Source organism: Microcebus murinus, chromosome 27 (assembly GCF_040939455.1).
Source record: "Microcebus murinus isolate Inina chromosome 27, M.murinus_Inina_mat1.0, whole genome shotgun sequence".
In the NCBI taxonomy this organism is placed as follows: Eukaryota; Metazoa; Chordata; class Mammalia; order Primates; family Cheirogaleidae; genus Microcebus; species Microcebus murinus.
Window position 1 is genome coordinate 4,101,488 of NC_134130.1, and position 13,673 is coordinate 4,115,160.

At 64.6% G+C, this 13,673-nt stretch overlaps 1 protein-coding gene and 1 pseudogene across 2 annotated transcripts in view; both read left to right on the top strand.

Moving 5' to 3' along the window:
- The window catches only part of MLLT1 (MLLT1 super elongation complex subunit), a 61,120-nt gene extending 49,649 nt beyond the window's left edge, over positions 1-11,471 (top strand). For both annotated transcript variants that reach the window (XM_012761665.3, XM_012761666.3), the window contains 7 exons: positions 1,637-2,188; positions 5,720-5,807; positions 7,700-7,808; positions 9,854-9,953; positions 10,221-10,292; positions 10,565-10,636; positions 10,799-11,471. In XM_012761665.3, coding sequence (XP_012617119.1) covers positions 1,637-2,188; positions 5,720-5,807; positions 7,700-7,808; positions 9,854-9,953; positions 10,221-10,292; positions 10,565-10,636; positions 10,799-10,927 — 1,122 coding nt within the window. In that variant the 3' untranslated portion in view covers positions 10,928-11,471. The remainder of the gene's footprint in view (positions 1-1,636; positions 2,189-5,719; positions 5,808-7,699; positions 7,809-9,853; positions 9,954-10,220; positions 10,293-10,564; positions 10,637-10,798) is intronic.
- On the top strand, positions 11,456-13,394 carry LOC105869693 (uncharacterized; annotated as a pseudogene).
- The last annotated feature ends 279 nt before the right edge of the window (positions 13,395-13,673 follow it).

The window sequence follows — 13,673 nt, forward strand, 5'->3', positions numbered from 1 at the left end:
CTTTGGCCCAGACAGGCATGTGTCCACTGCCAGAAGGGAACAGGATGGCATGTGGCACCCCCTGCCTCATGTCCCCCTCCTCGAGGGAGCAGCTTGCTGGGGAGTGGAGCTGCATTGCACACGCCAGCCCCAAGGGGACCAGGTTGGCTACGGGGCTTGTAGTGTGAGCAGCCCTGCCCACTGCCCAGGGCATAAGAGCCAGGCCAGGCTGGGGCAAGGGGTGGTGGCAGAGGCCCCACAGCCACTGGGACTGTCCCTGAGCCTTTAATGCGGATGTGTTTTTTGGATTTGCAACAAGAAGACTCAAACTGAGTTGACCAGACATGTGGCGGCTGCTCCGTCTGCCCCTGTGGTTCTTTGCTGGGAGTAGTCTGTCCCTGGACACTCAGGTGGCTTTAGGAGCAGGTAGCAGAGGCCCCTGGCAGCCTGCCCCTCCCGCACGTCTGGGGCTGAGCTGATGAGTTGTGGCTGCTTCCGTCCTCCCTGGTGCTCTTGCTGGTCCCTGGGAGCCCCTGCCCAGGGCCGTGTGGGCCGCCCTCGGGGTCTGGCTGTGGCTACTGCTGGTCTCCCTGCCGGGGAAGCCAGGCGACCATTTACCCAGAGAGCTTCTGGGGCCTGCTGTGCACCTGGCCAGCCGCTGTTCCGCACCCCTGGATGTGTGTGGTGACACGGTGTCGGTAGGGAAGTCACGGCGCCCGCTGCAGGGAATGTTGATGGGGTATGGAGGGAGGGACGGGACACGCATGAATAGCAAAGCTCAGGCTGGCGTGTGGGCTGTGCCACCATCAGTCACAACTGCCGGCTGCAGCCCCCCTCGGTTGAGCGCTCACTGCCAGGCCTGCGCCATCGCCAGGGAGGTAGGTGCTCCTGCCCTCGTTCGGAGGAGATGCCTGCCTGGGGTCCCACGATGTCACTCCCTGGGCCTGTGTTCCAGCTGCTGTCTGTCTTTGCCCCACTTCCGTCCCCAGTGGGAAGCCCTAGAGTCCAGGCTCCACCCTAAACGCTCCTGAGATGGAGACCACCAGGAGTAGCCTTCCTGCTTTAGGAAGGCTGGCCAGGCAGTCTCGATTCCGACGGTCTAGGAGCTGTTCCTGTGCAGTGCCTGAGAACCCAGTAGGCACTCAATAAATGTTGATGGTGGAGTTGGCTGCACAGCGGGGGTCTGGAGATGCGGGGAGAAGGGCCAGGCCGGAGTGACAGAGCAGGGGCAGCTAGCCTGTGTGCTGGGGCCAAAGGAGGCCATGTCGAGGGGCCGACGAGGGGCAGGGCCTGCCGCCAGGGTCTCCCGGCCCCACGGGCAGCTGTGAGCGTTGGCGGGAGTGGGGCATTGTGGCTGCCGTGCTCTGACTCATGTGTGCTCTTCTTGAATCCCTTAGGGAATGTCAGCTCAATTCAGAGGGGACTCTTAGCCTGCAGTCGCCTGGGACCTGCTGACACTTCCTAGTAGTTTAAAGGGACAGCTCCATTTAAAACTCCCACCTGCTGCCTTACTTTTTCGCTTTATGGAAGAGTTTCTCTAGCTGAGGCTGAACCAGGTGGATTATACTTTGTAGGGGTCGGGGGTGGCGGCGCAGAGTGGCCCCGAGATGCTGTGTGACCGTGTCTCTCCCCTTGCCCCCCACCCTTGGCCTTGCAGGACGCCAACAAGGAGAGCAGCAAGGCCTCCAAGCCGCACAAGGTGACCAAGGAACACCGCGAGCGGCCGCGCAAGGACTCGGAGAGCAAGAGCTCCTCCAAGGAGCTAGAGCGCGAACAGGCCAAGGGCTCCAAGGACGCCGCGCGGAAGCTGGGTGAGGGCCGGCTGCCTAAGGAGGAGAAGGCGCCGCCGCCCAAGGCTGCCTTCAAGGAGCCCAAGATGGCCCTGAAGGAGACCAAGCTGGAGAGCCTGTCCCCCAAGGGGGGGCCGCCACCCCCGCCCCCGCCCAAGGCTTCCAGCAAGCGGCCGGCCGCCGCGGACTCGCCAAAGCCCAGCGCCAAGAAGCAGAAGAAGAGCAGCTCCAAGGGGTCCCGGAGCGCCCAGGGCACCTCGCCCCGCACCTCCTCGTCCTTCTCAGACAAGAAGCCGGCCAAGGACAAGAGCGGTGCCCGGGGGGAGAAGGGGAAGGCCGAGAGCGAGCCCAGGGAGGCCAGGAAGCCCCTGGAGGTGGAAGAGTCCAACTCGGAGGACGAGGCCTCCTTCAAGTCAGAGGTGAGAGCGGAGGGCCAGGGAAGGGGATGCTGGCTGGCGGGCAGTGTGGCGGGAGGGGCTTCTGGAGCCCAGGGCTCAGGTCCTCACCAGCCGATGCACCCACTTGCTCTCTGTAGCTATGGGCGAGCCTCTGCGCCTTGTCGTACTTCAGTTTCCCCTCTGCCAGGGTGGTGGAGTCTGCCTTGAGAGAGCTCGCCTGCTGACGGCCCTATGAAGCACAGCCTTTGGGTGTGCAGGGTCACAGCTGCTGCCTCATGCAGCCCCCACAGGGCAGGGACTTGGTGGCTGCCATGGGGCCAGTATGTCTCACGGTCACGCCTTGCCCGGCTACGGCAGGGGCAGCCTGGCAGGAGTCCCTCCCCCTGCCGACTGGGCATCGCCGGCTCGTCCTGCCCTCTCTATCTGGAGGTTTCCTGATGGCACCTGAGCTGTGCCCAGCTCCTGCCCAGGAGGCTGGTGGGGGTCGGGCAGCGTTGGCCCTTCCCTCCCACCCATGGCTGCCACACACAGCTGTGGCCTGGGGTGACGTTCTTGTTCGGCCCCACTGGTTTTCTAAGCACGGGGCCAGGACCCCTCTCAGAGGGCAGCCTGTCACCACAAGAGCTCTGGGCTCATCCTACAGCAGCCTGTCCAGAGGTGACTTGAGCCGCAAGAGCCAGTGGCCAGAGTCGGCCTTGGAGCCAGCTTTTGTGTGGGCCTCAGTGGCGGTGTCTTCCAGCACTGCGTCTGGCATCTGGTGCTCAGCACATGTGTGAATGAATGAGTGAGTGAATGAGGGATCGAATGAGGGATCGAGCCCCTCACCTTTACTGCCAGCCCCAGCCCCGATGGCCTTTTGTGGCTTCCACATGCCTACTTGCCCTCAAGGGGGGACCCTTTGCTTCCAGGGCTGCTGTTTGGGGCTCTGCTGGGACTTTGAACGTGGTTCCCAGAGAGGAAGCCAGAGGTGGTTTATGTTGTCAGCACTGATTTGTGGGCACCTTGTTAGAGGTGACAGTGCTGGCTCGGGGGTGACTGGCTCACGGACGTCCATGGGGCTGGTGAGGCAGAGTGCCCAGCGCTTCTCACGCTGGGGCTGCCTGAAGACACAGTGTCACCTGCCCGTGACCCTGAAGCCTGGTGCCACCTCCCAGAAATCCCAGGCCTCATGGCCCCTCTCAGCTGCGAGAGGTTCTGTGGGTGCCTTGTTGGCGCCCTAGTCAGCTCTGTCCTCCACGTGTGCAGCAGCCGCAGCTCTGGGTAGGTGCTAGAGGACATCCTGTCCTTCGACCAGGCATGGTGTCTCTGGGACACCACAGGCCCTGCCCTGCAGAGCAGCCCTGCCAGTGTTTCCACCCTGTTGTGGGACACCTGGGATGTTCCTTGGGGACCTTCCCACCACCTTGGGCCTGCCACTCCAGGTAAGGGCTGGACGTGTGGCGTCTGTGCTTGGGGCTGGAGGTGCTGGGGGCCACATGGAGGTTTCCTCTTGGCTGAAGAGGCCCATCCCACCTGCTGAGGAACTTCTCAGAGGTCACTGGCATCCCCCAGCTCAGGGGGCCCTGGAGACTGGCTGGACCAATCCTTCCCTGGAGACGTCACAAGGCTCACTGCTGGGGACCTGTGGCCACCATACACAATCGGAGTCACCTCCTCCCTATTGTGCCTGGCCCAGCTCTCCACTTCCTCCAGCTGTGGCTTTGGGGTCTCCTTGGCCCTTGAGCTTCCTGAGCCAGTCAGTACTGTGCACGCATGGGCCAGTCTCGGGCCCTGGGTGCTCCGTGTGGCCCGAGCACCTGAGTGTGCTCCGGCAGCTCTTCTGACCACGCCGCCTCCAGGCTCTTGGCTGAGACCATTTCTGGATTCTCCTCCCTGCCCCTTGGGTTTGTGTGGAAGGAAAAGGGCACATGTGGCTGAGAAGCTCCTCTGGGGCCCTCCCCGCCCCTCTCCCTGCTGACCCTGGGCGGTGGAAGTAAGAGTGTTCCCGGGGTGAGGGGACCTAGGACCCTCCCCCCAGCCCAGCTCCCCACAGGGGAGCCCCTGCCCCGACTTCCCAGAGGGCGGAGGGAGGACCATGCAGGCCGCTGGCAGCTCCTTTACAGATGGGGAAACTGCGGTTTAACACGGGGTCACGGTGGCCCAAGTATCGAGGCCAGCTGGTGAGGCCAGGGTTGGTTAGGACAGGGCCCCTGAAGCGATCACCTGTTACCTTTTCTGCCCCTCCCCCAGAGCAAGCACTCAGCTGTGCGTGTGTGTGTGTGGGGCTGGCCATCTCGGCATGTGTTGGGGAGTCAGGTGGGTCTGTGTGATGCCCACCCCCGCCCGAGGGGTGGGAACCCTGTGTGGGATTTCCCAGGGAGAGTTCCCCAGGAAACTCCATTTGCCAGTGGGGGAGCTTGTCGGAAGGGGCTGGCATGGGCGGGGTCAGGTTCAGTAAACCCTCGAGAAGACCCCTTCCGTGTGCCAGGCACCTGCCGAGCCCTCCGTGTCCATGCCTGCAGGGTGGGGGCTGCCTGGCAAGGGGCTCCTTTCCCAGGGCCTTCCCTCAGGTGGCACCTGCCAGGACCCAGCAGGCCCGCTGGCTCCCTCCTCCGGTCCCCCCTCCCTCCTTATGGGCGCTCAAGCCATTGAGTTCCCCCAGATGGGTCCTCCGAAGTGAGGAGGCTGCACACCCCCCAGCCCACAGACAGGCTTGCTGGGTCTGAGGTGGCCTTCTGCGGCCTGAGAAGCCCTAAGCCTGGGCAGCTCTCTGAGCTGCAGACTCTTTTGTCCTCCAGAGCCCATCATGTCCCTGGGCCTGCCGTGTCCCCTGGTACACACACTGGTGGGGCAGCCCCAGGCCCCCGCCGCACACGTGTGCACCTGCTCTGTCACCCTCACCCGGCAGCTTGCCCTCTTGTGTCCTTGTTGCGATTGTTTTGGCCTTTATTGCCCCCTGGTGGCTGAGCCCAGATGGACGGCTGCAGGAGGAGGGACGAGCCAAGCTGGTCCATGGCATCCGTCACACGAGTGTGCATGTGCTCGTCGGTGCCTCAGGCAGCCCGGGGTGGTTGCAGCACCGGGCAGGAAAGTGGAGCCGTCTGTCATCCCTGATCCCCAGGACAGCATCTGGGTCTGAAAGAGAGGCATTCACACCCAGGTCTCCTGTTCCAGACCTTTCTGGGACACCTCCCTGGATGGGGAGCAGGAGCCATCCACCTTTGAGACCTCAGACCTTGCCCTAGCCTCCTTCTCCCCTGCGCTCCTGCCCAGGCAGATGGGAAAGCCCAGAGCTGTCTCCTGGCGCTACTGGAAACTTAGAAGTCCCTCGGTGGGGAAGTCTGGTGGTGTCCTGGGGCTGGGGAGGTGGGCTGCAGGCTGCACATGGCCCTGGGTGCTGGCTTCCTGCAAGTTCTCAGGAGTGGCACTGGTGGGTGCCTTCAGGACCCTGGGGGCGTCTGGGGCAGACCTGTTGGGTCAGTGCTGCCACAGGTGTTTGCTGTGCTCCTTTCTCCGCTGTAAGCTGATGGTTCTCCCCTTCTCCCTCCCTGCCCGCCTCTCCGTGGGGTGAAGTCCGCCCAGTCGAGCCCATCCAACTCCAGCTCCAGCTCAGACTCCAGCTCAGATTCGGACTTTGAGCCGTCTCAGAACCACAGTCAAGGTGTGTAACGAGAGCTGCCAGAGGGGGGACCCACGGGAGCAGCCCCGCCCCATCAGGAGGCGAGCGGGTGCGGATCTGGTAGGAGTCGGAGGGCTCCCCACCCCCTTGCGCGCGGTTGACTGGCAGCGGGGCCTGCTCCATGCCAAGTTCAGCCAGCAACACACCCCGAATCTGGAAGCTGCTGCTGCCACTGGAAAAACTTGTTGACAGCTTGCTGGAGGGTGGGAAGGGCAGGCCGTAGGCCAGGCTAGGCTCGGCTGGGCCCCCAGAGATCCCTGCCTGTAGGATTTTTAGTGGCTCGATGGGGTCTGTATTTAAAAGCAAAACAGGCTGGCGCAGTGGCTCACGCCTATAGTCCCAGCACTTTGGGAAGCTGAGGCTGGGAATTTGAGACCAGCTTGGGCAAGATAGCAAGACCTCATCTGTACAAAAAGATAGAAAAATTAGCTGGGTGTGGTGGTGTGCACCTGTAGTCTCAGCTACTCGGGAGACTGGGACAGGAGGATCGGCTGAGCCTAGTGAGCTGTGATTATACCACTGCACTCCAGCCTGGGTGACAGAGCGAGACCTCATCTGGGGAAGATAAATAAATAAAAATAAAAGCAAAACAGGATCAGGTTGCTGGGCCTTCAGTGGAGTCTGGGGGGTGCTCCTCCTTCTGGTGGCCACTGGTGCCTGTCCCTGGGCCCATCCTTGTGCTGATGAGGGGCCAGTGCCCTTCTGATGGGGACCCTGCCACCTGCCAGAGACCCTGGGCTCCAGCCCCTCCCTGTTCCATGGGGTGCCCCCTCTTCTGCCCATCCCACCCCTCAGGGTCCTGGAGCTGCTGGGTGGCTGTGGGAGGGGCAGAGAATGTTCTGTGGCGAGGCAGGCTGTCCGCATCTCTACCCTCTCCCTGCAGGCTGCCTGGGGGTGGGGTGGGGAGGGTGCTTTCTGGGGAGACGGCATAAGGCCTGGTTGGCTGTGCCAGTCTGCCCTGAATTAGGAGGGCCCTGGGGGAGCCACCTGGAGCCCACCAGCCCTGGCCCAGACCCCAGCACCCACCCTCTGCCAGCAGCAAGCTTCCCTCTTAGTAGGATGGAGCGAGAGTCTCCTCCCCACATGGCTGCAGACCTGGGGGCTGGGGGACAGGCGCGTGGGGGGGTCTGGCCTGGAATTCAGCGGAGCAGTGGTGAGGGGCTGGGGGATGGGCCCTCCAGCCGCACTCCCTCCGAGGGCTCTCATCTGCTGGGAAGGGGGGGAACCTGCGGAAGCAGGATCACGTGACCAAGGTAATTGAGGGCTTTGTGTCCCTCTGTTGCCTTGGTAACGGGAATATAAACCAAGATGCCGTCTGTAGGGGACTGGAACCCTGGGCCTCTGGAGAAAGGGGCAGACGGGGGGCCAGGCGCAGCAGAGGGTACTGCCGAGGGGGCCAGCTGGCCCAAGTCGGGGTGCAGGCTGGGCAGGGGGATCCCGTGGCCCCCGGGCAGAGCATCTGCACCCCTGGCTCTGGCTCCCGATCCCTCCCTGGCAAAGGCTGGCTCGTCCTGGGCTCTCGGCAGAGCCAGTGATCTCTGCGCCTGGGAACAGAAGAGAGGGTCTCCCCTGGCTATGGCAGTGGAGGGGCCCCGTGGCCCTGCTGCAGGACAGGGGCCCGAGGCCTGCGAGCAGGGCCAGGAAGGTAGGGAGGGGCGGAGAGGGAGCCAGGGGGTGCTTCAGGAAGGGGGTGGCTGTGGGCACAGGGCAGTTCCTGTAGTGGGTGGGCAGGCCCCTGCAGAGCCACCTCCCGGGCAGCTGGTGTGTGCACCGGGGTCATCAGTGTCAGGAACCGTGGTGTGGCCCTGCAGGGGAGGGGCCGCAGGCTCAGCCAGGCCCTCCCTTCTCTACCCTCCCCCTGCTCCTCACCCCAGGACCCCTGCGCTCCATGGTGGAGGACCTGCAGTCAGAGGAGTCCGACGAGGACGACTCTTCGTCAGGCGAGGAGGCTGCCGTCAAGACAAACCCAGGGAGGGACTCCAGGTGACTGGGCCCGGCGGGGAGCCAGCAGGCACGGGCAGGGGGCCCAGGGCGACCCTCTGGGGTCTGCGTAGGGGTGGAGCCTGGCACCAGCCATGGAATCAGCAGGCTGGAGGCGGGGCCAGGGCTGGAGGGTCCCCTGGGAGGATTGGGGGTTCCCCAGGCAGCCTCAAGGCAGCCTGGTCATCAGGGTGGGCCGGAGCCGTGTGTTATCTCCTGGTCACCCAAGTAGGGACCTCAGACAGCATCCTAACTGGTGGTTGCTGGCAGGTGTGGGCTGCTCAGCAGTGAGGGTGGGGTGTTCGGAGAAGGGGGCGGGGGAGCGAGGCCATGCCCTGCAGCCTGAGCCAGCCCTGTGTGGAGGGCAGGGGCGGGGAGCAAGCTCTTGGGCCAGGAGCCCCCAGTTTCTCATGTGTGTTCCATGAGATGAGGACCCACCAGGAACCCTGGCCTGCGGCTTGCAGATGCCTGGTGTGGGGAGCAGCTTTCGCTGCCCGCTGGCCTGTCCCCTGCACGGTGCAGGGTTGGGAGAGGTCTGGGGTGTGCGGGGCAGCGGCCCAGTCCTCGTGTGGCACTCCTTCCTGCCAGGCCGAGGCCTCCAGGCCTCGGTGGCGCCTCTTCAGGATGGGCTTGGTCATCAGTCTGCACCCAGCAAGGCGCACAGAAACCTTGCAGGTGTCCGTGCTGGCTAAACCGCCTTCCTGGGAGCCGTGGCTGTGACGCCCTGACCGGGCCGCCTGTGGGCAGCGCCCCCCACGCCGGCACGCACACGGGGGCTCTTGGCCTTCGGGAGGCCCAGACCCGAGGCACCGAGGGGTCTTAGCCTCTGGACACAGGAGGACTGGGACGGGTGATGGCTGCTGGCTCTTGCCTCGTTTGGTGACGCTCAGTGCAGATTCTGCTTGCGCCGAGAGCTGTGAGCAGGGACAGGCTGACGGTCCTGTTCTTGAGGGGCTCACAGCAGGACACAGGGGCCCAGGCAAGGAAGCGCCTCTTGACATCCTCCAGGGGTAGCTGCGAGGCTCAGGCAGGGGCAGGGGCCATGCAGGTGCTGGCAGAGCCCCTGCTCACCTGCCCCACTCTGCCCCCGAGAGCCCCTAAGTCTGCTCCGGGCCCCGGCTGCCACCTGTGAGACATAGGGCAGAGGCGGGCGGGAGCAGGGGGCAGGGAGTGTCAGACCTGGGGCGAGACCCGCAGCCACCACAGCTGGAGTCCCCGAGTCGAGTCGAGTCCGGGAGGCGAGTCCGGGAGGCAGCTGCGCTCACCTCGGGAGCGGTTTGGGGAGGCGCGGGAGGAACAGGCCGGAGCACCGTGGCCTTCGGCGCCTTGTGGCGCTTCATTCAGCAGTGAGGCCTGGGATGTACCGTGTTTCAATGTGTTGTGGAATGGTAGATGTCAGGGCTGCCTCTCGCTGGATCCAGCCCAGAGCGCCCCTGACAGAGCGGGGTCCCAGGCAGCCGGCGAGAGCAGCAGCTCTGAGGAGAGCCTTGCAGGTTCAGGCTGGAGGTTTCTAGATGTGGAGTAACCAAACGCGGCCTCCTTGGTAGTCATGGATGGTAGTCATGTCCCATGCAGTCCCCTTGGGAGCCTTTCCCAGATGAGGAAATCAAAGCAGGGGTGTGGGACCCACCTCCCAGGGGGTGGGAGGCTGAGAGCTGGGGCTTGTCGCCGTCACCCCCCCATGGAACCCAGGAGGCCCGAGTTCCTGAGTGGGCAGGGTCGGCTGGCAGGGCGGAGGGGGAGGCGGTTCTCTGCAGGCAGCCACCCAGGAGGAGCGCACCCGGCCAGCCTCGCTGGAGGCTGGTGGCTTTGTGCCTGGCAGGTTCTGGGCTGGGCTCGAGGCGGTCCCAGAGCCGCTCGGAGCGAGCCTCGGTGCTCCTGGGCTGCTTTCCCCTCGGCGGCTGCTCAGCTGCTCTGTTCCTTCCTTCCTTTCCTTTTCATCAGCAGTAGCTGCGCAGATCCAAGGCGGGTTGTCTGGGGACCCAGCTTGGCATTCGGGAGGGGCTGGGTGGGGTGGCAGGGGCCTGACAAGCCGTGTTGATATTCAGGTTGAGCTTCAGTGACAGCGAGAGTGACAATAGCGCTGACTCCTGCCTGCCCGGCCGTGAACCCCCACCCCCCCAAAAGCCGCCCCCACCCAACAGCAAGGTGAGCCTGGGAGGCCCTGGGTGTGTCCCGACATCAGGACTGCTCTGGTGGCCCTGTCCCCACCCCAGAGGCTGAGGGTGGTGGGCGCGGGGAGGCTCGGTTCACGGCCAGGCCCCAGGGTGGGCAGGCCCTGACTGACTGGGGCCAGCCACAGTCCCCGGACGGGGTTTGGACAGGGCCTCGTACCGTGCTGGGGGTGGGGAGCATCCCTGCAGCGGGGGCCAGGTGTGGGCCAGAGCTCAGCAGGCATCTGGGGTTCCCCTGCAGGCGTCAGGCCGGAGGAGCCCCGAGTCCTGCAGCAAGCCCGAGAAGACCCTCAAGAAGGGCACCTATGACAAGGTGGGGGCACAGCCAGTGGGGGCCCAGCCCGTGGGGGCCCCCGAATCACCCTGAGCCCCCAGAGCCAGACTGTCCTGGGCGAGGGTGGCCGTCCCCCCGCTTCCCGGCACTGCTGGAGGAGGCGCCTCCAGTCCCTAGCTGAGATGCACCCTGGTGTCGTTGGCCCTCCTGGGGCAGAACTGGCCACCTCTGCCCGGGGTGGTGCAGGGCCTGGTTGGGGGGCGCTGGGACAAGCTCTTCCCCAGCCCCTACTGAGACCCTGCCCCCCGCAGGCCTACACAGACGAGCTGGTGGAGCTGCACCGCAGGCTGATGGCCCTGCGGGAGCGCAACGTGCTGCAGCAGGTACCGGCCCCTCCCTGAGCACCGGGCGTCCGAGTCCCAAGAGTGGGGTGCCCTGGCTGCATGCCTGAGCAGCCCTGCCCTCCTGGGGGGGCTGGGGGGAGGCTCGGGCCGACCTGTCCTTGGTGCCGTGGTGCCTGAAGCCGCCCTGCCCCTGCCTTGCAGATTGTGAACCTGATCGAGGAGACCGGCCACTTCAACGTTACCAACACCACCTTCGACTTTGACCTCTTCTCCCTGGACGAGACCACCGTGCGCAAGCTGCAGAGCTACCTGGAGGCTGTGGCCACATGACCCTGGGCCGGGTGCCGGCCCCTCGCCGCCGGGGTCCTGGGAGGCCGAGGCTGGGCCCCGCCTACCCTCCTCCGTGCCCGCAGCACTGCCTTAGCGACCGCCCTGTCCTCGGCCCTCACAGCCAGCTGCACTTTCCTCGGCGGCTCCCCACCCGCCTCCCCAGCCCCGGGGCTGAGCGGGGCTGGGCCGGCACTGCTGCTCCCAGCCGCACACAGCTGCCCCCGGGCTCCCCTCGGAGAGTGGCCGCCGTGGGGGCAGCTGTGGGGCTCGCTCCCCAAAGGGGAAGAGACAGTCGCAGCTGGGGGCCCTTGCCCGGCCTTGGGACCAGCCCCTGCCCCACAGCGGGCTGTGTGGCACGGCTTTGCTGCCTGGGCCTCTCTGAGCAGCCGGACCGACTGCTAGGGGCCGTCCCCAGGCTCCCCCAACGGTTCAGAACACGCCCCTCGCCCTTGTGTGCGTGGGCCGAGCGCAGGCCTGTCTGCCGGCTCCCGCGCCGGGACTCCGTGCTGTATAGTTCTCCTATATTATATGTGTGTGCACTGTCTGTGCAAGAGCCGCGTCCGGTGTGCGTGCACGTGCGGGTGCGTACGGCGGGGCATGTAGGTTAAGATGTCTCCGCGGGTCTTGTGGTTGAGGCGCACGGAGTCCTCCTCCCCTGCCGTTCCGAGGACGCCGCCTCCTGCCCGGCACTCCCGGGCGCTGACACTACATGGGGGCGGCCAGTCCTCAGGGCGCCAGGTAGCCGAGAGCTCCGCTCCAGGTGTCTGCCCGGCGCCACCCGTCTCCAGGGACGGAGTCCACGTCCCAGAACTCATCCTCCTCCCATGGGACCCTCTTACTCCCTTTTGTTGATCAAGTCTTCGAACTTTGAAAAAAAAACAAAAAAAAAAAACGAGCTTTTGCCAAATAAGACGGGATAGTTTGTGGAGTTTTCCGAGGCACGTCGGACTCCGAGTTGCCCTCGAGCATGGGCCTCGGCCGCGCAGGCCAGGCCACCTGGCTGCACTGGCCCCCAGGCTGCCTTTCTCTCCGTGGCCGGCCGGCCCCCACCGCCGCGGCCCACGCTGGTGCCGAGCCTGAGACTCACTCCTTGTTCGCCTGAGATCCTCCCAGGGCCGCACCGGTCCTCCCCGGCTCTCCCTTCCAGGGCCGGGGACTCTCATGGGGCCCACCCACCTCGGCTGCGTTCCTGGGCCTGGAGGCCTGTTGCCTCTGCTTCCCCAGACCTGATCCGAGGCTTCTCCAGCCTCCACCCCGACTTCAGAGTCGTTCCAAGTCCTGGTGCCCTGACCAAGATGGGGGAAGAGAGCAGGGCCCCGCGCAGGGCCGCCTCTCAAGCCCGCGGTTAGATGGCTCCTCCCCCAGCTATGAGTTCAGCCCTGGGGGTGAGGGCGCCATCTTCCCCCCCTGAGGTCCCTAATCTTGTCCCTGCTCTGACTCTGTCAGGCAGATCCTGAACACTCCTTGGGGTGACCCCTGTCTCCAAGGCTTCCCCTAGCGCCAGCTGTCGGGGAACACCCCAGAACCCCTGGGGAAAGGCCTGAGATGTGTGGAGGAAACCTCTGGGGCTCCTGGCCACCGCTCTGCCTCTGTCCCGGGCCTACTGCCTTCAGGTATCAGGAGGAGAGGCAGGCCCCGCGCCCGTCTCCCTTCCAGGCAGGCCGGTAATACTCAGTGGCGGTCTTCCTGTCCGCTCCGAGTCCCTCCAGACGTTGGATGGGAGGAGCTGGCCTGTGGCTGGCGGGAGGCGGCAGCTGCTCCACCTCCCTGTACAGAGGCCGCCCGGGGTCCCAGGCCCTGGGCCTTCTCCTTCACGAGGATCCCTCAGGATCCACACAGCGACGGTAACAGCCTTCCACTCAGCCGGAGGAGGGTCGGGCTGTCCTGCCTGCCCCCAGCGGCAGCGTCTGCCCTTCCTGCTGCTTCCAAGGCCCCCGGAAGCACCGACTCACATCTCACTTACCTCCTCTGGCCGGAAGCCTCGCCGCTGTCCTCCAGAGCTGCTCTGGGCCCAGGGCTGGCTCCGTGACTCCCGATGGACGTGCCGGGCAGCCAGGGCCCCGCCCCTACCCCACTGCCCGGCGGCTGGGCCCAAGAGGGCTTTGGGGACGCTTCCATAGGAAGGGGCCCGGCACTTTGTGATTGCCGCGTGTTTTGTGTTACGCCGCCCGCCCCAGTGCAAACCCCCGTGTTGCTCTCTCCTCAACAAAGTGTAAACCGACGCCAGAAAGCGAATGGTATCGAATACCTTTCTTTGCCCACAAGGGTTTTTACAAAGAATGTGTCTCTCTAGGAACTAGGACACTTCGGCCGAGACCAACTCCTGGATAAAAGGAATAAGGAGAATCGTGTTTGTAACGAGTTACAGGATTGTTTCTGTCCTGGATTTTAAACTTTTTTGTTAAATTGTGAAATTATGGAGGAGTTTTATAGAAAAAAAAGTGAAATAAAGTCAGATGGGAAAGCAGACCCGCACATCTGCGTGGTTCCTCCTGCTGAGTCGGGAGGGGGGCATGAGGTAGCATGGGGTGCCCTGTCCTACTCTCTCTCCCAGTGCCTCCAGATCAGTGCCCAGGGAGGGAGGGAGGAGGGCTGGGGCCAAGCCTGGTGGGCAGTGGGAGTGGGGGTGGGGAGTGGGTTGGAAACCAATCCTGATTTCATAAGGGGAGGTGGAGGTATGGAGGCATGTGGATGGAGTTGGATGGATGGATGGATGGATGCAGGTGTGTGGGTTGGTGGAGTTGGA